This window comes from Taudactylus pleione, unplaced genomic scaffold (genome assembly GCF_031769625.1).
Source record: "Taudactylus pleione unplaced genomic scaffold, aTauple2 ptg001224l, whole genome shotgun sequence".
NCBI lineage: Eukaryota > Metazoa > Chordata > Amphibia > Anura > Myobatrachidae > Taudactylus > Taudactylus pleione.
Genome location: NW_028285624.1, coordinates 637,524 through 662,424, shown reverse-complemented (window position 1 = coordinate 662,424; position 24,901 = coordinate 637,524). Strand labels below are relative to the sequence as shown.

The following is a 24,901-nucleotide window of genomic DNA, read 5'->3' as shown; positions in this document are numbered from 1 at the left end:
GTTACTGGGTGGTAAAGGGCAGAATAGTAGGGGTTACTGGATAGTAGAGAGTAGCATAGAAGGGGTTGCTGGGTGGTGGAGAGCAGCCTAGTAATAGTTACTGGGTGGTGAAGGGCAGCATAGTAGGGGTTGCTGTTTGGTGGAGAGTAGGATAGTATGGGTTGCTGGTTGGTGGAGAGCAGCATAGTATGGGTTACTGGTTGGTGGAGAGCAGCATAGTAATGGTTGCTGGTTGGTGGAGAGTAGCATAGTAGGGGTTTCTGGTTGGTAGAGAGCAGCATAGTATGGGTTACTGGTTGGTGGAGAGCAGCATAGAAGGGGTTGCTGGTGGGTGGGGAGCAGCATAATAGGGGTTGCTGGTTGGTGCAGAGCAGCATAGTATGGGTTACTGGTTGGTGGAGAGCAACATAGAAGGGGTTGCTGTAAAGCAGCATAGTATGGGTCGCAGGTTGGTGGAGAGTAGCATAGCATGGGTTGTTGGTTTGTGGAGAGCAGCATAGTAGGGGTTGCTGATTGCTGGAGAGCAGCATAATATGGGTAACTGGTTGGTGGAGAGCAGCATAAAAGGGGTTGCTGGTTGGTGGAGAGCAGCATAATATGGGTAGCTGGGTGGTGGAGAGCAGCACAGTATGGGTTGCTGGAGAGCAGCATAGTATGGGCTGCTGGTTGAGGGAGAGCAGCATAGTAGGGGTTACTGGTTGGTGTAGAGTAGCATAGTATGGGTGCTGGTTGGTGGAGAGTAGAATAGTATGGGTTACTGGTTGGTGGAGAGTAGCATAGTAGGGGTGCTGGTTGGTAGAGTGCAGAATAGTAGGGGTTGCTGGTTGGTAGAGAGCAGCATAGAAGGGTTGCTGGGTGGTGGAGAGCAGCAAAGTAGGGGTTACTAGGTAGTGGAGAGCAGCATAGTATAGCTTGCTGGTTGGTAGAGAGCAGCATAGTATGGGTTGCTGGTTGGTAGAGAGCAGCATAGTATGGGTTGCTGGTTGGTAGAGAGCAGCATAGTATGGGTTGCTGGTTGGTGGAGAGAAGCATAGTAGGGGTTACTGGGTGGTGGATAGCAGCCTAGTAATGGTTACTGGGTGGGGAAGGGCAGCATAGTAGGGGTTGCTGTTTGGTGGAGAGTAGCATAGTATGGGTTGCTGGTTGGTGGAGAGCAGCATAGTATGGGTTACTGGTTGGTGGAGAGCAGCATAGTAGGGGTTGCTGGTTGGTGGAGAGTAGCATAGTAGGGGTTGCTGGTTGGTGGAGAGCAGCATAGTAGGGGTTTCTGGTTGGTGGAGAGTAGCATAGTAGGGGTTGCTGGTTGGTGGAGAGTAACATAGTAGGGGTTACTGGGTGGTGAAGGGCAGCATAGTATGGGTTGCTGGTTGGTAGAGAGCAGCATAGTAGGGGTTGCTGGTTGGTGGAAAGGAGCATAGTAGGGGTTGCTGGTTGGTAGAGAGCAGCATAGCAGGGGTTGCTGGGTGGTGGAGAGCAGCAAAGTAATGGTTACAGGGTGGTGAAGGGCAGCATAGTAGGGGTTACTGGGTGGTGGAGAGCAGTATAGTAGGGGTTACTGGGTGGTAAAGGGCAGAATAGTAGGGGTTACTGGTTGGTAGAGATCAGCATGGTAGGGGTTGCTGGTTGGTGGAAAGGAGCATAGTAGGGGTTGCTGGTTGGTAGAGAGCAGCATAGCAGGGGTTGCTGGGTGGTGGAGAGCAGCAAAGTAATGGTTACTGGGTGGTGAAGGGCAGCATAGTAGGGGTTACTGGGTGGTGGAGAGCAGTATAGTATGGGTTACTGGGTGGTAAAGGGCAGAATAGTAGGGGTTACTGGATAGTAGACAGTAGCATAGAAGGGGTTGCTGGGTGGTGGAGAGCAGCCTAGTAATAGTTACTGGGTGGTGAAGGGCAGCATAGTAGGGGTTGCTGTTTGGTGGAGAGTAGGATAGTATGGGTTGCTGGTTGGTGGAGAGCAGCATAGTATGGGTTACTGGTTTTTGGAGAGCAGCATAGTAATGGTTGCTGGTTGGTGGAGAGTAGCATAGTAGGGGTTGCTGGTTGGTTGAGAGCAGCATAGTAGGGGTTTCTGGTTGGTGGAGAGTAGCATAGTAGGGGTTGCTGGTTGGTGGAGAATAACATAGTAGGGGTAACTGGGTGGTGAAGGGCAGCTTAGTATGGGTTGCTGGTTGGTAGAGAGCAGCATAGTAGGTGTTGCTGGTTGGTGGAAAGGAGCATAGTAGGGGTTGCTGGTTGGTAGAGAGCAGCATAGCAGGGGTTGCTGGGTGGTGGAGAGCAGCAAAGTAATGGTTACTGGGTGGTGAAGGGCAGCATAGTAGGGGTTGCTGGGTGGTGGAGAGCAGTATAGTAGGGGTTACTGGGTGGTAAAGGGCAGAATAGTAGCGGTTACTGGTTGGTAGAGAGCAGCATAGTAGGGGTTGCTGGTTGGTGGAATGGAGCATAGTTGGGGTTGCTGGTTGGTAGAGAGCAGCATAGCAGGGGTTGCTGGGTGGTGGAGAGCAGCAAAGTAATGGTTACTGGGTGGTGAAGGGCAGCATAGTAGGGGTTACTGGGTGGTGGAGAGCAGTATAGTAGGGGTTACTGGGTGGTAAAGGGCAGAATAGTAGGGGTTACTGGTTGGTAGAGAGCAGCATAGAAGGGTTTGCTGGGTGGTGGAGAGCAGCATAGTAATGGTTACTGGGTGGGGTAGGGCAGGATAGTAGGGGTTTCTGGTTGGTAGAGAGCAGCATAGTATGGGTTACTGGTTGGTGGAGAGCAGCATAGAAGGGGTTGCTGGTGGGTGGGGAGCAGCATAGTAGGGGTTGCTGGTTGGTGCAGAGCAGCATAGTATGGGTTACTGCTTGGTGGAGAGCAACATAGAAGGGATTGCTGAAAAGCAGCATAGTATGGGTCGCAGGTTGGTGGAGAGTAGCATAGCATGGGTTGTTGGTTTGTGGAGAGCAGCATAGTAGGGGTTGCTGGTTGCTGGAGAGCAGCATAGTATGGGTTACTGGTGGGTGGAGAGCAGCATAAAAGGGGTTGCTGGTTGGTGGAGAGCAGCATAATATGGGTTGCTGGTTGGTGGAGAGCAGCATAGTAAGGGTTACTGTGTGGTGAAGGGCAGCATAGTATGGGTTGCTGGTACTTGGAGAGTAGCAGAGTAGGGGTTACTGGGTGGTGAAGGGCAGCATAGTATGGGTTGCTGGTTGGTGGAGTATAGCATAGTAGGGGTTACCGGGTGGTGAAGGATAGCATAGTAGGGGTTACTGGGTGGTGAAGGGTAGCACAGTAGGGGTTACTGGGTGGTGAAGGGTAGCATAGTAGGGGTTACTGGGCGGTGAAGGGTAGCATAGTAGGGGTTACTGGGTGGTGAAGGGCAGCATTTTATGGTTGCTGGTTGGTGGAGAGTAGCATAGCATGGGTTGCTGGTTGGTAGAGAGCAGCATAGTAGGGGTTACTGGGCAATGGAGGGAAGCATAGAAGAGGTTGCTGCTCCTCTTTTTTTTACCACCTTCCATAGTCAGATTGCTCCACAGTTCCACTCTATCAAGGTGATTGTATGTGTGAAGTATGGCGGGTGTGCCAGTGACAGCCTATGAAGCATGCATCTCCTTTGGCTGTCACTGGTCCATCCAGAATCACCTTTATCAGGTACTGTAGGTAGATGGGTGATTGGGCTGTTCTAGTTATTCATATGAAGAGCTTCCGATGTGGTAAGATATATTAAGGTAGGTGAGAGGGGGCGGGAGGTGAACTATGTGGTGGCTCGGAGAGCCCTGGACTGTTAGGAGGTATGTGTGCCTGTGACTGCTTTTAACTGGGATCACTGTGACCACAACGGGGGGCTGTGTGTATGGTTTCCATAATGCCTGCGCTAGACTGATACCTTACAGACTTAATTAATAGATCATTTCCACTTGGTCTGTTACATATTAAGGGGCTAGAACAAAAAAAATAAACTGTTCAGCGCACGCAGTCAGTGGTGGACAGGTGATTGAAAGCTACTAACTAGGGGTTTAACCAAAATATTGGATCAATCACGGCCGTGTAGAGGGTCAAAAAGTCCCTTCAAATTCTATAAAATATACCCTTCTGGTAGTAGCACAGCAGCTGGCATGGGGGCAATTAGATCTGCAGTGTTAAAGCGCTAATTACTAACACCGATGGAAATATCAGGGTAGACCTGGTCTTATATCCGAGTAGTTATTATATGGTGAATGTTTTATCTAACTTTTATCTCTTTTATCTCTTTTATCTAACTTTTATCTCTTTTATCTCTTTTATCTAACTTTTATCTCTTTTATCTCTTTTATCTAACTTTTATCTCTTTTATCTCTTTTATCTAACTTTTATCTCTGCTTTTCTGTGTTTTTAATATTTTTAAATTTGCTATTTTTTCATACATGAGTCGGACATAGTCTAATTTTTACAGTGACTGAAAGTAGACACTGCTAATTTATTTCTATATTAGGGGGTTATACAGTGACCCCTTTGGCAGGAGCTGATATGATGTTGTGCGCCTGAATATTATATATATATATATATATATATATATATATATACTTCAAAAAGGTGAGACGTCAGCGCCATCCAGTGTAATTTTGCCAAAGTGTTCCGAAGGTGAATTCAATGAAAATTATAACTCCAAAGTAGATATAGAAAAAAATTAAATAAAAATTATGTATTAATAAAAACACAAACTATTTAACTAACTTAGTACCCACACCTCATAAGGTGTACAGTATGTGGTTACGAAAATGTGCTAACCTTGCATATAACAGCAGCTCAAATGTAAAGTGCTTGTGCTAATTCACAGCAAACAAGAAAAGTGCACAGTGCATGTGTAAAAAACTCACAAAGGTATGTAATAATAATACCCAGAAAGATACCATTAAACCATGAAAATTATTTTCATAAAGTGCAATGTGCTCGTACTCAATGGACTATTCTAGCTTGGTCCCGGTATTCACAGGAATGCTTGCACGGGTTTATGGCATGATATAAGGTAAAATATATATAGGGCAGGGCCGCAACTAGGGGGGGGCTAGGGTTGCACGTGCACCAGGAGGGAATTGCGGGGGGGTGAAAATGCAGACTCTGCCATCTGAAAATGGCCGCCGCCGAAGAGGAGACTAATGCTAGAGGTTCTTACTGGACCTCTAGCGTCTGTCTCTTCCTTGGCGGTGGCCATTTTTGGTTGGCCGTTTTCAGCAGATTCCATGCGGACTAGCCGTCCGCATGGACTCTGCTGAAAACGGCCATCAAAAAATGGCCGCCGCCAAGGAAGAGACAGATGCTAGAGGTCCTACTGGACCTCTAGTGTCTGTTAGCAGAGCACAATGCACTCAGCGTTCCCGGAAGTGCCGGGAACGCTGGCGCTGCAGGGAGAGGATGCTGAGAGCTGCATCTTCTCCCTTCAAACCTCCCTGGCAACGAGCATAAACCCCCCTGGAAACGAGCATGGAACCCCATGGCAACGAGCATGGAACCAGGGACGTCTGAGTAATGCACTACCTTATGGAGGAGCAAGGACAAAATCCAGGTACGGGAAGGGAGGGGGGCGCAAAATTGCTGCCTTGCACCGGGTGACAGATATCCTAGTTTCGGCCCTGTATAGGGTACCAATGAGTAGTAAAATATCACAAAAAAACATACATCTAAGAATCAGGATAAACGGCTTATCTGGTTTGGAACATCAAGAATACAGTAAGGACCACCAGTAACATCAATTCCTCTATCTACTTTGGAGTTATAATTTTCATTGAATTCACCTATGGGACACTTTGGCAATATTACACTGGATGGCGCTGACGTCTCACCTTTTTGAATAATTATACTGTGGACTTTTTGAGCTGTGGTCCTGATTGGAGACATTCGTAGCTGCCGCCCCTCAAGAGGGTGTGTGTAACCTCATATCTAAATACGGATTGTTAGAGGAAAAGAAAATATTTTACATTCTTTTGGGATTCTATAACAAGAGCACCACTTATTTACCATCACTGTTTATATATATATATATATATATATATATATATATCATTTTGCTGGAAAACCCAGAAACTGCCCTCTCACACCTGTTTTTTTCTTTTTTAAGACACTTTGATTTTTATAAATATAATTTTCTCACATGTCTCTAAAATTCTGTAATATCTAACTCATGTTACTTGCTATAGATACCCCCTAATGGGGATGCACCACCATAGGGAGGGTAAGGCTAGGGAAGGGGGGGGTAGGCATAGGCAAACGCAGGGGGGGTTTCCGTTTGCCTGGAAACCCCCCTCCCCAGCACACACCATGGCCACAGTAGAAATAGTAATATAATACAATGTTACTAGTGCTGCATGTTCTTCTCAGTATCACAAATGAAATTATCAGCACCAACTGTGGATCTTTTAAAATGTGTCAGCCAGTAATAAATACACCTGTGCACCGACTAGGAGATGTGGAAAACATGCACTGTTAGGGGTGCATTGCTATAAACCATCAATAGAGTTAATAATTAATACTGTATAATAATACACTATCCAGTACATAAGGAGACCGATATGTACATATATGTCCAGGGCAGTGCTAGGTTCTTCTGCTGCTCAACCAGACTCCCGGACTCGCTCCAATGCTCAGGAATGGTGCCCACATCTGAAAAAAAATATTCTGCTCAGACAGGATGGACCTACTGCCTCATCTAATAGCTTATTGTGATCACTGGTCCTGTATATGCTGGAATTATGCAACACAATATACTTTGTATGTAACATATTAAAGCTGGATAAGTGGTAATTATGCCCTCTTCATGGACTGGCCACACTCACTCTAAAATCAAGCATTTGGAAACCCCCCTCTAGAAATCCTGCATTTGCCACTGGTAGGGTTAGTTACCACTGGGCGGGTTAGGCACCCCCTGGGAGGGTTAGGTTTAGGGTGCGGGAAGGGGGGGTTAGGGATCACAGGGGGAAGGTTAGGGTTAGGCACAACTAATGAGAGTTAGAGGAGGATTAGGAGGGGAGGGTTAGGGTGCTTACCAGCACCAGTCTGGATCCTGACGGTTCGGGCTTCCAGCGTCTGTATTTAGTCCGCCGGCAATACATCCAGTGGCATTACTTACCGATTCCCCCTTATGAATGGTGCAACTTTATATCCATATTTAGAACTGAAGCTCATAGTGACATCCTTCATTGTAATATTATAATTACAGGTGCCAGCAGTTACACATTGTTTGTAAATACAGCAGTTTCACTTCATGGGCCTGATTCAGAGGTTTGTATTGCCAATGCCGCATAAAAGCGGCCGATGTTTTCAGTCTGCGCGTGCATCCGAGTCACAATGTGCACACGCGTAACAATGGTCACTGCCAGAGGCGTCACTGGGTCTGGTGACACCTGGTGCATATTCTAAATCTCGCCAACGCAGCGTAGCCAAACACACCCCAAAAAGGGTGTGTGCGTACCATAAAGGGTAGCGTCACTCCGGGAGCGTGCCATAATCCCCGGACATGGTGACCTGTCCCCGGAGACTGTGCCTGCACTGCCGTCTCCTCCTCTGTGACAGGCTCCGCGTGCTGTAGGGGAATGTTACACTGCAGCACCCTGCTCTGTCCGGAGAGGCCCAAATTTTGGAGTCACCCCCTCCGAGGGTGACACCCAGAGCGACCTGTAGCCTCCGCACTCCCATAGTGATGCCACTGTTTAACTTTCTAAGACACAGATCAAAATTGCACACAGAGAGATGGAATTTCGGTGGCGTATCTGGCTGGTAACAGGGGGGTGTCTAGTAAACAAAACCGTGATGAATTAGCGGCGGGTGTCAAAGTAGGAAGACCACCGGCTGCGGAATTAGCATAAAGACACCGGGGCAGCTGCAACTGCATCCACCTCTGAATCAGGCACAATGCGTATAACAGTGTATTGGAGAAGATAATCCTCGTCTCTCTAATCCAGTGGTCGGGGAACAGGGGTAAATTACCCCACAGGGGGTAAAAATGAAATTCCAGGGGGTAATGGATGGACAGCCGGGCATGCATATGAATCATTCTATAATACAGAATGATCAATATACATGCCCGGCTGTGCCTCAGAGAGGCTCTAAGCCGGACGCCTGCTTAGATGTTATTACCAGCGGGCGCCCGGCTCCTACCCTGCAGCGCCGCGTTAGCCAGAGGCTGGAGTTCTCTTCTGAACTCCAGCTTCCGCCTCTCTCCATGCGCACTATGGGAGAGACGTCATGACATCTCTCCCATAGTTCTGAGGAGCAGCCGGGCGGACAGGACAGCGGTGGATGCAGGATCTGGGATTAAAGTAAGTGTTATTTTTTGTACAAGCGGGGCATTATATGGGGGCACTATATGGGAGTACTACTACAGGGGCATTATATGGGGGCATTAATACAGGGTCATTATATGGGGGCACTACTACAGGGGCATTATATGGGGGCACTACTACAGGGGCATAAATATGGGGGCACTACTACAGGGGCATTATATGGGGGCACTACTATATGATTTCCTCCTTTCAAATCAAGGGGGTAACGTCGGCGTATCTAAACATATTTTGGGGTAAAAGGTAAAAAAGTTCCCTGACCCCTGCTCTAATCTGTTACATATATACCAGCGTCACTGTCACTAAAACATTAATTGGAAAAATAATACCTTTAACGTTTTTGGATCCAAACAAAGTACACCATATATATTTACTGTATATTTATTATTTATATGCTTTCTAGGAAGAAGACAGGAAACGGGAGCGCTGGTCGTGTTGGAAGGAGACACACGGACGTTACACTGCGCGGCAGACAGTAACCCAGCATCCAGTGTGACCTGGAAGAAGGGAAAGAATGATAATTCTAGCACTGTGATTGGAGAAGAGCCGGAGCTCAACCTCACAAATATAACCACAAGCACAGCTGATATATATTTCTGCATAGCATCAAATGAATACGGAAATTCCAGTACAAGTGTCACTATAACTGTGCAATGTAAGTTGTATTCTTATTTAACATTAAACTGATTATTTGTACACAGTTTATCAGTACAATGTAATTCAGCCTCAGTGACAAACCCCAATAATACTGAGCAGGGAAGGGGATAATGGGTAGCAGGTTTCATAGAAGAAATATTTCCTGATTAGAGGCCATGTTGTTAGTCATATAGGGGTATTCAATATGGGAGCGATAACATCGTTTTTGCGTTAATATCACACTTATGACGTCATTATCGCAGGTTTTAGTTTTACATCCTATTCAATTTCAAAGACTTTTCGCAGGTTAGAAAAGTCTTTGATAAAAAACGGGGAAAACTTTTCACCATTGAATAGGTGTCGAAAAAAAGTGCAGAATTGGGGTTTAGGGGTGCAGGCTTAAAAAAATAGCCTGCACCCCTGGGAATGACATTTAAAAAAGAACTGTGTCAAAAAAAGTTTTTAAAAAAAATAGGGACACCCCAAAAAATGAATTTAAAAATTGGGGTGAAAAAAAAAATGGGAAAAAAATGATTAACAATAGGGAAATAGGTTCAGGGCTATTCTGCAAGTGTGCGGCAGGTGTTTTCTAGAATAGATTTATAGCGGCAGGTGCACAAATGCAGAATTTTTAAAAACTTACTTTAGGGACTTAAAAATATGCTAGTACCCATTTTCATGTACCCCAAATTTGATGGGACCACTTAAAAAAACAAAAAAAATAACCTAAGTGCTCTTCTGCATCACTTCTTCAATGTCGGGAAAAAACACCTGCTGCGGCTATTTAAATCCCCGACTTTCATTTAAAGGCTAAAACGGGGGTACCCATAGTGATCCCCCATGTTTTTACAACTTTAGGGGGATCCTACAATTTTTTTAAGGAAAAATTCGTAACTTTACGCAAATCCAACTTTGCAGGCTCCCGTTTTCATTAATTTCATATTGAATACGGGGATAAGCGGGCACGCGCCCGATGCTTTAACACAGGTAAAATCTCCGATATGAAACGTAAACTTCGACAGCGAAGTTTACACTTCATATTGAATTCCCCTCAAAATGTGAAAACATTCCAGGCGCTACTACAGTACTTCACCAAACATACAAAGACATAAACGAGAATCGCTGAGAACTTCCCTCAAGGTGATTCCACATGTGAATCCAGTTCCAAAGAAACAGTTCTCTACCTCATGTCTTTCGAAAAAAATAATCCATAATTCCAACGCTAGCTTTTCTTTGCAGCCAAGGTTATAGGGATAAAATTTATATTTTCTCCATTAGGTATACCGGAAAAAAAAAAAGCATATATAGTGCAGACGGTCCCGAAGAATATCAAGATACTTATATATATAAAAGGTTAAATTATCACAAAACGACCTGTTAAAATCTTAACATCAAAAGAAATCCATCATGAATAACATAAAAAAGCATCATGAATGATAATGGTTGTTGCAGCTCTAATTGATGTTTCATCATTCAGTTCAAAACCGACTGCAAACAGAACTTATAAAATGATGGGCAGCAGAGACGGTGTAATGGTTAGCATTGCTACCTCACAGCACTGGGGTCATGGGTTAGATTCCCACTACGGCCCTATCTGTGTGGAGTTTGTACCCTGTGGCTGCGTGGGTTTCCTCTAGGTTTCCTCCCACACTCCAAAAATACACTGGTAGGTAGATTGGCTCCCAAAAAACCCCCTAGTGCAGTGGTTCTCAAACTCAGTCCTCAGGACCCCACACAGGTCACGTTTTCCCGATCACCCAGCAGGTGCACAGGTGTATTCATTACTCACTGACACAATTATAAAGATCCACAGGTGGAACTAATTATTTCACTTGTGATTCTGTGAGGAGACCTGGAAAACATGCACCGTTTGGGGTCCTGAGGACCGAGTTTGAGAACCTGTGCCCTAGTGTGTATGTGTGTGTACATGTGGTAACAAATATATATTGTATGCTCCACTGATGTGAATAGCCAAATATTCTCTCTGTGAAGTGCTGCGGAATATGTGTGCGCTATATGAATAACTGTTAATAAATAATGGTAAACCTGTCCAAAAAGGCACTGTACAGTATGATTTGTGCAGGCTTCATTCTTGTAAAATGCGATTTAAAGGTTAAATAAAATATAATTAAAGGCTAAAATACTACATCCTTTGGTGTGTGTATTTTAAGATTTTCTTAACAGGCGGACTACAGGTGCCAACATGCCCTTACTGTCCGGGGTTGCTGGCACCTGTAGTCCTCATGTAAAGAACAATATTAGGATCTATTCTTTATACATTAACCTTGCACCCACCACCACCAGTGCTGCAGGGAATAGCCTCGGGCTTTAAGCCCAGGGCTGGTTGATCCTTAGGAGGAGGGACATCATTTTGCGGGGTCCCAATTTTCCAAGGAAATCCAGCTCTAGGCTAACCAGTTTTGGATATGGCAGGGAATCCGATGCTGTGTGTCCTGCTATGTTAATAGCACCTCAGCTGGTTCAGCCTGGTGCTGGTTATAGGAAAATAGGGTAGACTGCATGCCATTTTTCCCCCCTATTTTTCCATACCAGACCAGGCTATGAGATCCAGGGCTTGTTATGAATTTTTTGGGGGGACCTCCCTATACATTAAAAAAAACCTTTAATCACATTTTACAGTAACAAAGTCTGCACAGATCATACTGATCTGTGCATGTGCAGTGCTTCTCCCAATATCGCCACAGGCAGGTCTATTGTTTGGGCAGGCTTCCCGTTGATTGCGGTCTGTTTTTGGTTATTTTTAAAAGTGACCATTAGTAAATCTGTGGATCCCTCATCTTGTCTTAGTAAAAAAAATAGATTGTTTGCCTGATGTTCTAAAGTCATGTTATAGATGCTTTTCCATCGGTTTTGCTTTTAGCAAATGGTCGGTTTGCAAAACTGACAGAAAATCACCCAAACAGCCAAAAGCGACCTTCAGTAAATTTACCCGTTACTACAAGTTGATGTTATCATTACACAGTACAGTATGTGGCTGATTTACAGTTAGTAAAAATCCAGCTACTGGGTGCAAACTTTGTACCTGGAGATAGAAATATTTTGGCTGCACAATCCTATAGTTAATACCCATAAAATAGTCACTGTGTGATGAAACAAATATTTATTACCACAATCTCTTAAAAATAGCATAACATATACTACAACATATACTATAACGTATACTATATAACATATACTAACGTATACTATAACGTATACTATAACGTATACTATAATGTATAATATAACATATACTATAACGTATACTATAACGTATACTATAGGAGACTCCGGGCCTGATTCAGCTGCTGCTGAAGCTGGTACACCAGCCAGTGGGCTGTCACAATCATGTAATTTATCCTTTGACCTGGATCGCTTGTCCACATTTGAGTGGTTAAGAGGATGGTGGGTAAAATGGCATTTTCTAGGCCAAGAACTGTCCCCTTGGGTGCTAGAATGAGAGAGTAGCTCCCCTTATTACGTTACAGGGCAGTAACTAGGAGCGTGTGACCAGTGCCACCACAAAGGATGCAAGGCCAAGGGGGCTGCTCTGTCACTACTCCAGTATCATCTATCTCCAGCTTGAGAGGTGTCTGTACCTTGAGTACAAAAATGCATCATTGGTTGAACATCAGTCACACAATCGATCATCGATTAGGCTTGCTCAGAATGTCTTTCAGAAGCTATTAGAGCCATTGATATTGCATATATAAGCAGCTGCAGGCTTAGATACAACCCTGAAACGGTCGCAACATGTCTGTATTTGACTCACCACCCCCATTACCTCCCACAAATGCTCACTGGCTGTCAATCACTCTGTGTCCTAGTTCTCACCTCACCTTTAGAATTCAAACAGTGCAAACGAAATGCATGCGCAGTACAAAACCAATTGCTCAATTCCACAAACATCAACATGTTATTTTGTGGGAAGTCCCAGAAAAAGCCATTTTTGCAGAATCCCTGCAAAATCTAAGCGTCCATAGGCTGTAACAAGGAGGAACTACAGCATATATCTTCCTGCTGGTGTTATTGTATAAATGAGCATACTATCTCCTCAGCACACTTTAGTTTGGCACTTGCAAAAACATGAATGGACCTCTTTGTTTAATAGATTTTCTCAGTGTTTGGTAATTATTGTATTTTCAATTTGTTTCTTTTCCTTCCTCATACAGCACTTCAGGCTATACTGGTCACATGCAAGAATATGAAAATCATTGTTGGGATTGTATCTGGAATATTCATTATAATGCTCATGACTTCACTGGGACTTGTATATTTCCTAAAGAGAAACATTGAGACAAGACAATTAGGTAAATGCTGATGTGAATAATAATAATTATAATGATAATAATTGATTCAATAGCATTAGAAACAGTGTAGCAAACTTGCTTCTGAAAAGAACATGGTGCAATGTGAGGGATACAAGGATTTTATTTGTATCTATTTTTGTGAATGTGGAAAATATTGGCGCTGCTCTTGCTTTGTCTACAAATACTGGGTAGCTTTATATTATACCCCTTTTACACCGGAGCTAAAACTCAGGTTATTACAGGGTTAACCCGGGGCAGCTCCTTGGTGTAAAAAGGGAGAGGGTTGGATCACCGGGATGAGTGACCCGGCAATCAAACCCAGGTAACTAGCAGTGTGAACGGCGCGCTCTGGGTCACGATGACCTGAAGCGCGCCGCCAGCTGGCCGATTGGTCCGGCTTCAGTGGCGCTTGGAGATGATGTCATCTCCAAGCACTCACTTCAACGCCGGAGAAGCCGGTTCTATGCAGACCCGACTCCGGTGTGAACAGCGCTGACTCGGCAATGTCCTGGGTCGGCGCCAGCTAAATTCCGGGTCTGGTTCGGATTGGAACCCTGTTCCAACTCCGGGTCAGACCCGGAATTTAGGTGTAAAAGGGGTCTTACACTGCAATTCTAAATCTGTCTGCATTATTTGTACTAAAACAGAAGGAGATGGAATTATTATATAGTAATCATATTTATTCACTCTGCCAAAACATCCTACTTTTTGGGAAATCCCTCAGACCACTGAAATTAGTATATTTACTATAGTGAGAGTTTTTAGAAGTGAGTTTTAAAAGTGATGTTGCCCATAGTAACCAATCAGATTCTACTTAACATTTAACTAGCACCTTTTAGAAGATAATAGCTAGATTCTGATTGGTTGCTATGGGCAACACCACGTTTAAACTCACTTCTAAAAACATCATAACCACTTCCTACTGAAATAGGCTATACAGGGGCGGTGATGATGTGATATCTGATGAATTGTGTCATCATAGCCTCACTCCCTCTGCTCAATGCAGCGATTACCAGAATTGTTTTGGAAGGCAAATGGTGTCATTTGCCTGCTCTGCCCCTCACAGTGGCCACCTCCAACTCACCTGCAGGAAGCCTACCAGAGGCAGGGACATAAAAGTTGGCACATTTTATTGGTGAGCAGGTGCTGGAGCTTTGGGACTTCCTGTATTGTAAAAATGTTTGTCATGCACAACCAATATTCACCTAGACAGTTGCTTGTGCTCAGTGGCGTAACTACTGCCCCGCAGACCCCGTGGTGGCTTGGGGGCGCGGAGGCTTGTGGGGCGCAGTGGCTGCAGATTCCATGTGGACTAGCCGTCCGCATGAAATCTGCTGAAAATGGCCCTCCAAAAATGGCCGCCGCCTAGGAGGAGACATATGCTAGAGGTCCTACTACCTCGATCATGTGTTAGTCACCCAGGCAGGGTGGTAGTGCGGGCAGCACATTTCCTGTTTTTTATTTTGCAAATTTTAGTAATTTTGTTTCTCACCTATGGAGTCATACACACAGGCACTGAAACACAATACTAGCAATAACATTAACAACATTGAAATAACAGCTAAAATAATGTACTTTTTGCAATCCAAACCCTGAAATTCAGATTTAAAAACTGAATTCCGTACTGCAGGAAGATCAGAACCACGACTCGAATTTATCCGGATCTGCTCAGGAAATCAGAATTGCGACTTGGATCTTCTATGATGCATGAAATTCTGGTGGATTCTGATTTTAGCACATATCTGTAGTCCGTCTGTATTAGGCCTTATTACTGTATACTGGTGGGCTGTTAACATTGTCGCTTTTCCATGTCCCTAACTCATATACCAGCTGTTATTTCTGTTATGCTCACAGTTGAACTTAAAAATTATTTTGCAAATGATATGTATTATATAATCTATCAGGTAATATTTTTGGTATATTTTCCAGGGAATGGACACAATAAGCAGGAAGGAACAGAACCTACATATCAGGTATGAGATGTTATGGTTATAGCAGTTGAAATAGTATCAATAGCTGTATATTTTCAATGTTACTATTCACTAAGTGTATATATATCACCTCAATATTCTTACGTATGGGTAATATTCAGTAACGTATTATAATGAAACATTAGTTATTAAATGTAGTACTATAGCCATGATCTGCAGTTTACAGACCTGTAAAGATTCAAAAAAGTCCAGCCGATACTGTATAAAGTAGCAATCATTTACAGGGCAAACCAAAAAAAATCAAATTAGATTGAGGTTACCAAAAGGTTAAAAAAAGAAAAACAGACTAGAAAGCCTAATAGGTTCTTATCTGTCATCCAATGTCTATGTTTCTATGACTGTGAAGTCCTGTAAAAAGTAGTTTTATAGTAGAAAATAAAAAGCAAAAACTCCATCCCTGTTCTGACTGTAGCAAACTCGTCCAGGTCCTGCCCCACCACCGTTCTACTCCATCCCGATCCACCCATACTCCTATCTGTCCCATGTGCCACTCCCCCTTCATCCATCCCGTCCTCCCTCATCCTCCATCCATAAAATGAATCTGTGTAGAAACATCCTTGGTGTAGTTGTCTGGTTTCGACAAAGGAGTTAAAAAGTTCTTCCCGAGATTTATACAACTTATTAATATTATTGTAGAAGAAATTAAAGAGCAGACATTTTTATTGTAAAAGAAAACTTGCTCATGTAAATAATTGATTCAAAATAACTGTAGGGCTGCATTTGCTTTTAAAGAGGAAATACATCTAAAAATATTTTAAGGTAACTGCAATATACAATCTGATTCTTCATCTCTTCAGTGGAGATGTGAACGGATCTACGTGTTTTGGTTCTAATTCATCATTGTGTCTTGGTTTTAGCAAAATCACCCTCAAGAGTTTTGGTTCGGATTCGGTTCTGGATTCCTTTAAAATTGATCAAAAATAATAATAAAAAATGAAAGAAAAACAAATTAATAAAAATAGCTAACATCATGTAATTTGGACCTACTTGCTGTACATGCAATCCAAAATCCAAGTTCAGTTTTTAAATCTGAGTTCCAAACTTACAGCAGACCCATGCATAGAATCTTTTCCACTTGGAACCCCAAAGTGATTCTGAACTGGGACTTAATTCGATTCGGAACCCCTATGTTTGGATGTGTTCTTTTTACAGGAAAACGGAACCACACACCTCTACTCTTCAGTGGCTGCTATGTCTTTGCGGAGATTGACTTATATTAAATTAGTTTTGCTTTTTCACTTATGCAAGTTCTGTAATTTTGCTCCCAACATTAGCAGAGTGAAACTACATGATATTTTTACTTTTGTAAGTATTTATGCAGTATATTAAATTCCAATCTCTTATTTGAACATGTTCTTTTGAAAATGAGGCTTCATTCTTGCTGCTTTTGGAAATTTTTAAAATGAAATAGTAATCTTATTATAAACTAACATTTCTTTATTTTTGTTTTAATACTTAGACTTTCTTATATTTTATTTTCAAGGATTTGATAAGACAGAAAAATGACATCTATAGCACCATGAATACGGAACAGCAAATATCTGCTTAGACACCTCTTTTAACTGGGAAAGTCCACACCAACTCAATGTGAAAAAGTTATTTGTACCTTACCTTGTAGAACGTGAAAAAAAAATAATACTATAGTGTTATATGTAGTCTAAAATACTGCTTGTTATAAATAATGTCGTTTTTTATTCATTTCAAACAAAAAAGGAGAGAAAAGCATTTTTTTATTGTGGCACACAGAAAAAAAGAAAAGATAACTTATAAAACCTCACTTTTAGTAGGTATGTAATAAAAAAGACTCTGTCCTCAAAACAGAATAAAATTCAGCAAAATATTTGACAGATCTATAATATGATATTGTGAAGTAAATAAAAAAAATTAAAAATAAAGTGTAATTAAAAATATAAAAAATGTCATGTTGTGCTATTTTTTTATTTAGGAGCTAAATTGCTTAATAGTTAAAATGTGTGTATATAATATATGTACAGATATTTGATAATATATTTGTATTGGTCTATCATACACCAGGAATAACTTGTGTTATTATTAAATATCTATTATACAGATGAAGATATGCGTCTCCGTGTCTTATTAAAAAGGGCTAAATTCCTGTGTTTATGTTAGATATATGTTTCACAGATTACTGGTTCTTATAGAAGAGCTGTTTCTTATTCACAAATCAGATGGCACATTATTCGGTAGTGATCAACACTTCACGTGCTGACATAATGTAGTTAAAGAGGTCAAATACAGGTTGAGTCTCCCATATCCAAAATGCTTGGGACCAGGGGTATTTTGTATAACAGAATATTCCGTATTTTGGAATATTTGCATATCAAAATGAAATATCTTGGGAATGGGACCCCAATATACACACAGAATGCATTTATGTGTTATATACACCTTATATACAAAGCCTGCAGCTCAGTTTATACAATATTTTCAATAATTTTGTGGCTCAACCAAAGTTTGTGTACATACATGAAATACATTTATGTTTCATTTACACGCTATACTCACAGCCTGTAGGTAATTTTATTCCATATTTTTAATAATTTGTGCCTTAGACAAAGTTTGTGTACATTGAACCATCAAAAATCAAAGGTTTTATTATCTTAGTCATGCCAAAATTATTCCGTATTTCGGAATATTTGGATATGGGAGACTCAACCTGTACATATAATGTCCACTATATTATCTGGTATGGTTGAATCTATATTTAGCCTCATATCTAGGCATGTTTATTCATAAGTAGCTTTTAATATCAGGGGAACTAATTCTAGAAGGAAGTGCACAGACTTATTTCTATGGACAATTAGGAAAGTCAGCTGGATAGTGATGTTTATTATCCTCATGGAATGAAATATATTCTGTACCTGTGATATCTTTTTGTAATTAGCTCAATACATTCAGCATTTATTTTCTTATACAAAAGGATGTCTTTTAGTATTATGCACAGATTCCTTCATCATATATGTCCGTTACGCAAAGTGGTTTGTACTGTATACAATACAAGTCTCCTACATCTGATTTCCACACAATGATATCTATTTTCTTCAGGTTAAATATTACCCTTAATGATTATTGCACACTTTATTTTGTAACGGCCATTGGGGAACAGTGGTAGAGTTAGTGTGTTATTCATGGGTGTTTAATATTGCATAAATATTTCTCTCTTTGCATATGTCATCTATCTTTATTCACATGCATTTCTGTACCACATATAATTCCCTTACAGGTTCCCACAAATGCAGTGTGTTTATTTATTGGCTTAACACCGATTTCTGATTATTATCATTCAGAAAGTGCAGAGTAAATGATTAGTTCAACTGCATAATTTTATATCCTTTCTAGGGCACACATTATTACCATTTAGAGAATACAGAGCAGGGGTTAAAGTGGGCCGGAACAGGGCGGAACTGCATTCAGTCATTTCTATTTGGAGACAGAACCAGCTTCGCCTCCTCCGACCCACCTCAGCCCGGTGCCACAGGGAGGCTCCATTTGCTGGGTGCCAGCTGAGATTTTGTTGCGCCCGGCTCCCTCCTCGCAGTGGCAGCTGGAGGCTGAAGCTCACTCTTGAGCTCCGGCTTCCTGCTCCTCCTATGGGCACTATTGGAGAGACGTCATTATGTCTCTCCCACAGTGCAGCAGAGCAGCCAGGCAGACTAGAGGCAGTGGACGCAGGAGTGGGGCTTAAGGTAAGTATTATTTTTGTTTTGTGTAAGTGGCATATTGGAGGCATAACTTCTGGGGGCATTACAAATGGGGGCACTACTACTGGGGGCATTTACTCGGGGGCATTACTATTGGGGCACTGCTACTGGGGGCATTTACTCTGCATTACTATTAGGGCACTACTACAGGGGACATTTACTCAGGGGCATTACTATTGGGGGCACTACTACTGGGGGCATTACTAATGGGGGCACTACTGCAGGGGGCATTACTTCCAGACGGGGCACCACTATTGGGGGCACTGAATAAGAGGCACCACTACTGGGGCGCTGCATAAGGGGCACTACCACTACTGGAGGCACTGCATAAAGGGCATTACCAATGTGGGCACTGCATAAGGGGCACTACCACTACTGGGGGAACTGCATAAGCAGCACTAATACTGGGGGCATTTACTCAGGAGCATTTCTATTGGGGGCACTACTACAGGGGTCATTACTTATACAGGGTGCATTACTACAGGGGGTACCAGTCTTGGGGCACTACTATTGGAGGCACTGAATAAGGGGCACCACTTATGGGGGCAATGCATAACTACCACTACTGCGGGCACTGCATAAGGGGCACTACCACTCCTGGGGACACTGCATAAGGGGCACCACTACAATGGACACTGCATAAGGGGCACTACCACTCCTGGGGACACTGCATAAGGGGCACTACAGCTGTGGGCATTATGTGTAAAGAGCACTACTACTGTGGGCATTGTGAATTAGAGACCCTACTACTGTGGGCATTGTGAATTAGAGACCCTACTATTGTGGGCATTGTGTATAAGGGGCACTGCTATGTGTCATACATGAATAAGGGACACTACTATGTGGTGTAATGTGAATCGGGGAAAATCAAGATTGTGCTACTATGTGCCGTAAATTGAACTGGGAACACTATTTGGTGACCACACCCTCTCTTATGAGACAATGCCCTTTTTTTTCCAAAAGGCATCGAGGCGGGGGGGGGGGGAGGGTGAGTTCCACCACTTCCCTAGGACCACTTTAAGCACTGATACAGAGTAAAACATTGGTTAATCTGCAGATCTATATCCTTTCCATTCTTTCCATAAATCTGTTAATTATCATGTGAGATGGATAGATAGATAGATAGATAGATAGATAGATAGATAGATATGAGATAGATAGATAGATAGATAGATAGATAGATAGATAGATAGATAGAATCATGGTTCTCAGGTACAATAGCCACCAAACTTCAGGTCTTTCCACACAATAGCCATCAGAGTGCAATTAAATCCAAACACTTTATGCCATATAAGAAGTATCAGCTGTAATCACGAGACACCACATTGGGGTTATGCTTTGTTTTCTGCTCATCACAATGGGGCTGACTGTTGACAAACTGTCCATGGTGATCTAGTGGTGTTTTACCTTCTCCCGGTGGCTGCAGCAGCTCCAACATCATCTTCTGGATCCCGATGGTCACATGAGGAGCAGTTTCAGCAGCAATGTCTCAGCAGTGGTGTTACACTGAGTATTAAACCCCTTACCTCTAACTCAAATCCCAACATCTAACACTCCCCCATAGTGCCTAACCCCCTTCACAGCCTAACCCTATCCCCCCACCCCTCACAGCCTAACCCAACCTCCCCCACAGCTTGACCGCCTATGGCAGTAATAACAGTCAGCAGCCTAAAAATGTCATATCACATTGTGACTTTTAAGATGTCAACATTGTTAGGCTGTCGACATGACATCTGTCAACAGTTTGAATTATGTTGACATTCTAATGTCGACATTGTGGTGTAGACATTATGAATGTCAGCATGGTTACTGTCGACCTTCTATCCGGACACCCCACAATGGGCTCCGATTTCTCTACTAGCCACCAGTGAGGACTGAGTAGTAACCACTGTAATGAGGGGCTTTCAGATTGGGGGCCCTAATATAGTATTTATGATGAAAGTGCAATATATTGTCTTTATCTCCTTCCAGTTACAATTACTGTAATCGGTTTGATTTGTTGTGCCTTAATGTAAGTATCTTTAATGACTTTCATTTTCTAATGAATTAATTCATTATCAATAACATTTATACAGCAAATTTGTAAACAAGGTCGTAACTAGGGGTGGCGAGCAATGTTATCACACAGAGCCCTGTGGCTGGCGCTGTCGTTGTCTCATAGCCCTTGCATCTGGCTAGCATAGTACCTGGAATGGCACTCTGCAGCCAGTATCGCTGCTGCAGTGCCACCTATAGCGTCCTTTGGATGCTCCAGGCATGCTCCCTGCAGTCTGTACAGTCGCTCATAGCATCCTCAGGACACTCCGGCCAGTGCTGTATTTCCTGGTGCTGGCAGCCTTGACCCCTCTGCGTAACATCATGATGTCTGGCGCAGGGCCGGCTCGAGGCATGTACAACCAATGCAGTTGGACAGGGGCGCCACCCCATAGAGGGCGCACCCCTCCCAGCCATTCCCAATTTCAGTGGGATAGTCACATTTTTGGGACGAAGTGTCCCACAGGCGGTCGGGATGTTGGGCACCTCCAACGCCGCAGCTGTGCAGGCCCCTTGCCGCGTGCATCCATGCAGTGCAGGGAGAGAGCTGGGGGCAGCCCAGCTACTGACGTAGTGTTGGGCTCGCCCCCAGCCTGACGTTAAATGGGAGGCGTGCCATACGAGCATGCCCCCAAATAGCGTAATTTAGGGGGCATGGTCTATGGTAATTAGGCCATGCCCCCTTTGTGAGCACAGTATGATGGAGTATTACTTACCTCTCAACATTTGGGAGAGTGTAGTAGGAACATTGTGCGTGTACCTTACACATTAACTTAAAGTACAAAGAAATAGTTTTCCGGTGCTTATATGGATATTTTGGGATATAACCTTGAGTTTTTTAAGATTAACAGTGAATTATGCAAAATAGAAATGTCTAACTAATGGATGCAGAGAAATATATTTTTTATTTAAAGTTTGAAGAAAAAGATCGTTATCAAAGGGAAGTCTGAGCCATGGGGGCCCCACCTCACAACTTAGACCCCTTTCACATCGCAAAAGTACCTGGTATATTGCCGAGTCAAGGTGCAGTGTGAACGCACCAAAATAAAAATTGTCGGGTCCTGCGACTCAGCATTTCCACCCTATAATCGACCAGAGTTGAACTCGGGAACAAGCCGGGTTGATGTGCAGTGTGAACGGGCCCAACCTGGGTAATCCAACCCTGGACTCAGCAAACAATGATGATTGGATGTTCCTGTGTCTTCTTTGATGAGGTCAGCAGCCATAACCCTGGACACACACGCAGCACACTGCAGATGACAATGGAGGCAGCATTCCTGCAGTTAAAGGCTTTTATTCCAAAAATCTGCACTACAGCCATTTCCATTTGGAGTGATGAAGAGGTGAGGGAGCTGCTGGCCATAAGGGGTGAGGAGGAAATAAGAAAACAGATGACAGGAACAGTGAAAGACGCTGTTGTCTACAAAAATATAGCAAAGGCCCTGGAATCCCGTGACTTCCGTAGGACTCAGCAGGAGGTGGTATATAAGCTTAAGGCACTCAGAATATATTTTAGGAAAGTGCACGACCACAATAGGAATAGAAGTGGAGCTGCCCGCTTAGAGTGGCAATACATTGACATATGTGCCCATGGTTTCAGACACACAGCATTATGCACACCTGTCAGCCTGTCATCCAGCTTATCAGCAGGGGAAAGCAGCTGGTCCTGTACCTCAGAAACCACCAGCAGTGTGCCAGTTTCCCAAGCATGCCCATCAGCCTCACAAGCATGCCCATCAGCCTCACAAGCATGCCCATCAGCCTCACAAGCATGCCCATCAGCCTCACAAGCATGCCCATCATCCTCACAAGCATGCCCATCATCCTCACAAGCATGCCCATCCTCGCCACTGTTACTACCAGATGACATCAATCCACCATATTCTACGGCCCATGATGACAGCGTTTCACCAAGCATTCAGGCGGTTGTTGAGACACAGACTGGTGCCAGTGGGACGCCCAGAAATAGCCAAACCCCAGCTTTATGCAGAAACAGTAAGTATTAAATAAAAATACAACAAACATCACACCTCACATAACACATACACATGAAAAAGCACATAATATATGTTGCAGAGTGTAGCTTGTGTGGAGGTAGAGGAAGGACACAAACACATTTGCTAACACAACTGCTATTTATGTACCCTCACTGATGACTCATTTTTTGTTTTTTAATATTATTTCCACAGTATATACGGTTCCTGCAAAGAGAAAAAGAGCCAATAAAACAGAACAAGCTGCCCGAGTTATGACAAGTGTCCTGGTTGAAAAATGACAGGAGATGGACTCTGCAATGTTCACACAGGAAGACGCTCATCTAGACAGGTTCTGCCGGCAGAGCGTGATATGCAAAATTCATTTGTTACCCAGCTCATGGGCATGATGGATCGTCACAGTACGGAATCATATGGACGCCAAAGGGAGTCCCAGCAATTCCAGATGGCGTTTCTAGAGCGAATATTTAGTCGCAGTCAAACCCAGGTCACAGTCCCACCACAACAGCAGGGTCCACACTACCCAAATCAGCCTTACCCCCAGTACAATCAGGCCCATTACTATGACCATAGTCAACCTCCTGAAAGCCAGGAAACCCCAGTTTATACTGTTTACAGGAATTTACCAAAACAAGGCATTTTGATTTAAAAAAATGTTGCCTACGTCCTGTGCCTTGTGGTGCTAAACACTTGTTATAACATGTACATATCAAGTAAGCAATGTTTTTACGGAAAAATATGCTATTTTCAATTTTGTAGTTTGCTACATTACATTTTGTATATGTTTTAACACTTATATTCAATAACATTTATACCACACACACTGTAATGATTGTTGAAGTTAATATTTATAAACAGGTACAAGCGGCCAAATGCATTCTAAACAGCCATCCTTGCTGATCTCAGGGTCTGGGTAAAAGCAATTTGTTCTGGGCCCAACTGTACATGTTGCGTGAAGCCCTTCATTAGCCAGCGCCGTAAAGAGTAGGCTGTATCCCCAATAATGTGAACCGGGATCTCGACCCCATCAACAGTCTTGGATTTCTAATGAAAAAAAAAAAATTTGTAAGGTGGAAAAAGCATAATCACATGGAGTTACCTGTAAGGTCACATGTACAGCACTGTAGATTCTAAATATGTCCTTTGAGTATAATAGTACACACACAGGGCCTGTTTCTGCCAGTATCTCAATTGCAAAGCTGCACGCAGGCTATAGATATGAATGCAAGCAGGCTATAGATGTATGATGTATACACGCAGGCTATAGATATGATGTATGCACACAGGCTATAGATATATGATGTATGCACGCAGGCTATAGATATATGATGTATGCACGCAGGCTATAGATATATGATGTATGCACTCAGACTATAGATATGATGTATGCACACAGGCTATAGATATATGATGTATGCATGCAGGCTATAGATATATGATGTATGCACGCAGGCTATAGATATATGATGTATGCACGCAGGCTATAGATATATGATGTATGCATGCAGGCTATAGATATATGATGTATGCACGCAGGTTATAGATATGAAGTATGCACGCAGGCTAAAGATAAATGATGTATGCATGCAGGCAGCTTTGCTATTGCGATCCTTGCAGATTTGGTAATGCGGGGGAAAGGAGCTTTGGGGCTCGCACAGGATAAAGGCAGAGAGAGAGAAACACCGTCCCTAGTAATTGTTTTTATAAAATGGGTGGTGTAATAGTATTATGATGTTACCAACTTAAGTAAAGATCAACGTGCACAATATTGTTAAGGATTCCGGAGTTGGCGGTGCTCCCCTGAGTCAGAGAAATACAAAGTTTTATGGGTAGAGAAAAGAAGAGTCTTTGTTGGGGGCACTCAAATGATACATCTTAATAGAATTTAAAACTTAACATTTAGTCTAATTGAATAAAATGTAAA

The 24,901-nt window shown here is 43.0% G+C and overlaps 1 protein-coding gene and 1 pseudogene across 1 annotated transcript in view; both read left to right on the top strand.

Annotated features, from left to right (window-relative positions):
* LOC148451005 (sialic acid-binding Ig-like lectin 13) overlaps positions 1-14,940 on the top strand; it is an 81,114-nt gene extending 66,174 nt beyond the window's left edge. Inside the window, exons 5-7 of the mRNA XM_088462401.1 lie at positions 8,694-8,945; positions 13,099-13,236; positions 14,867-14,940. Of these exons, the coding sequence (XP_088318527.1) occupies positions 8,694-8,945; positions 13,099-13,236; positions 14,867-14,940 (464 nt within the window). The remainder of the gene's footprint in view (positions 1-8,693; positions 8,946-13,098; positions 13,237-14,866) is intronic.
* A 7,305-nt stretch (positions 14,941-22,245) lies between these two features.
* Positions 22,246-23,626, top strand: LOC148451004 (uncharacterized; annotated as a pseudogene).
* The last annotated feature ends 1,275 nt before the right edge of the window (positions 23,627-24,901 follow it).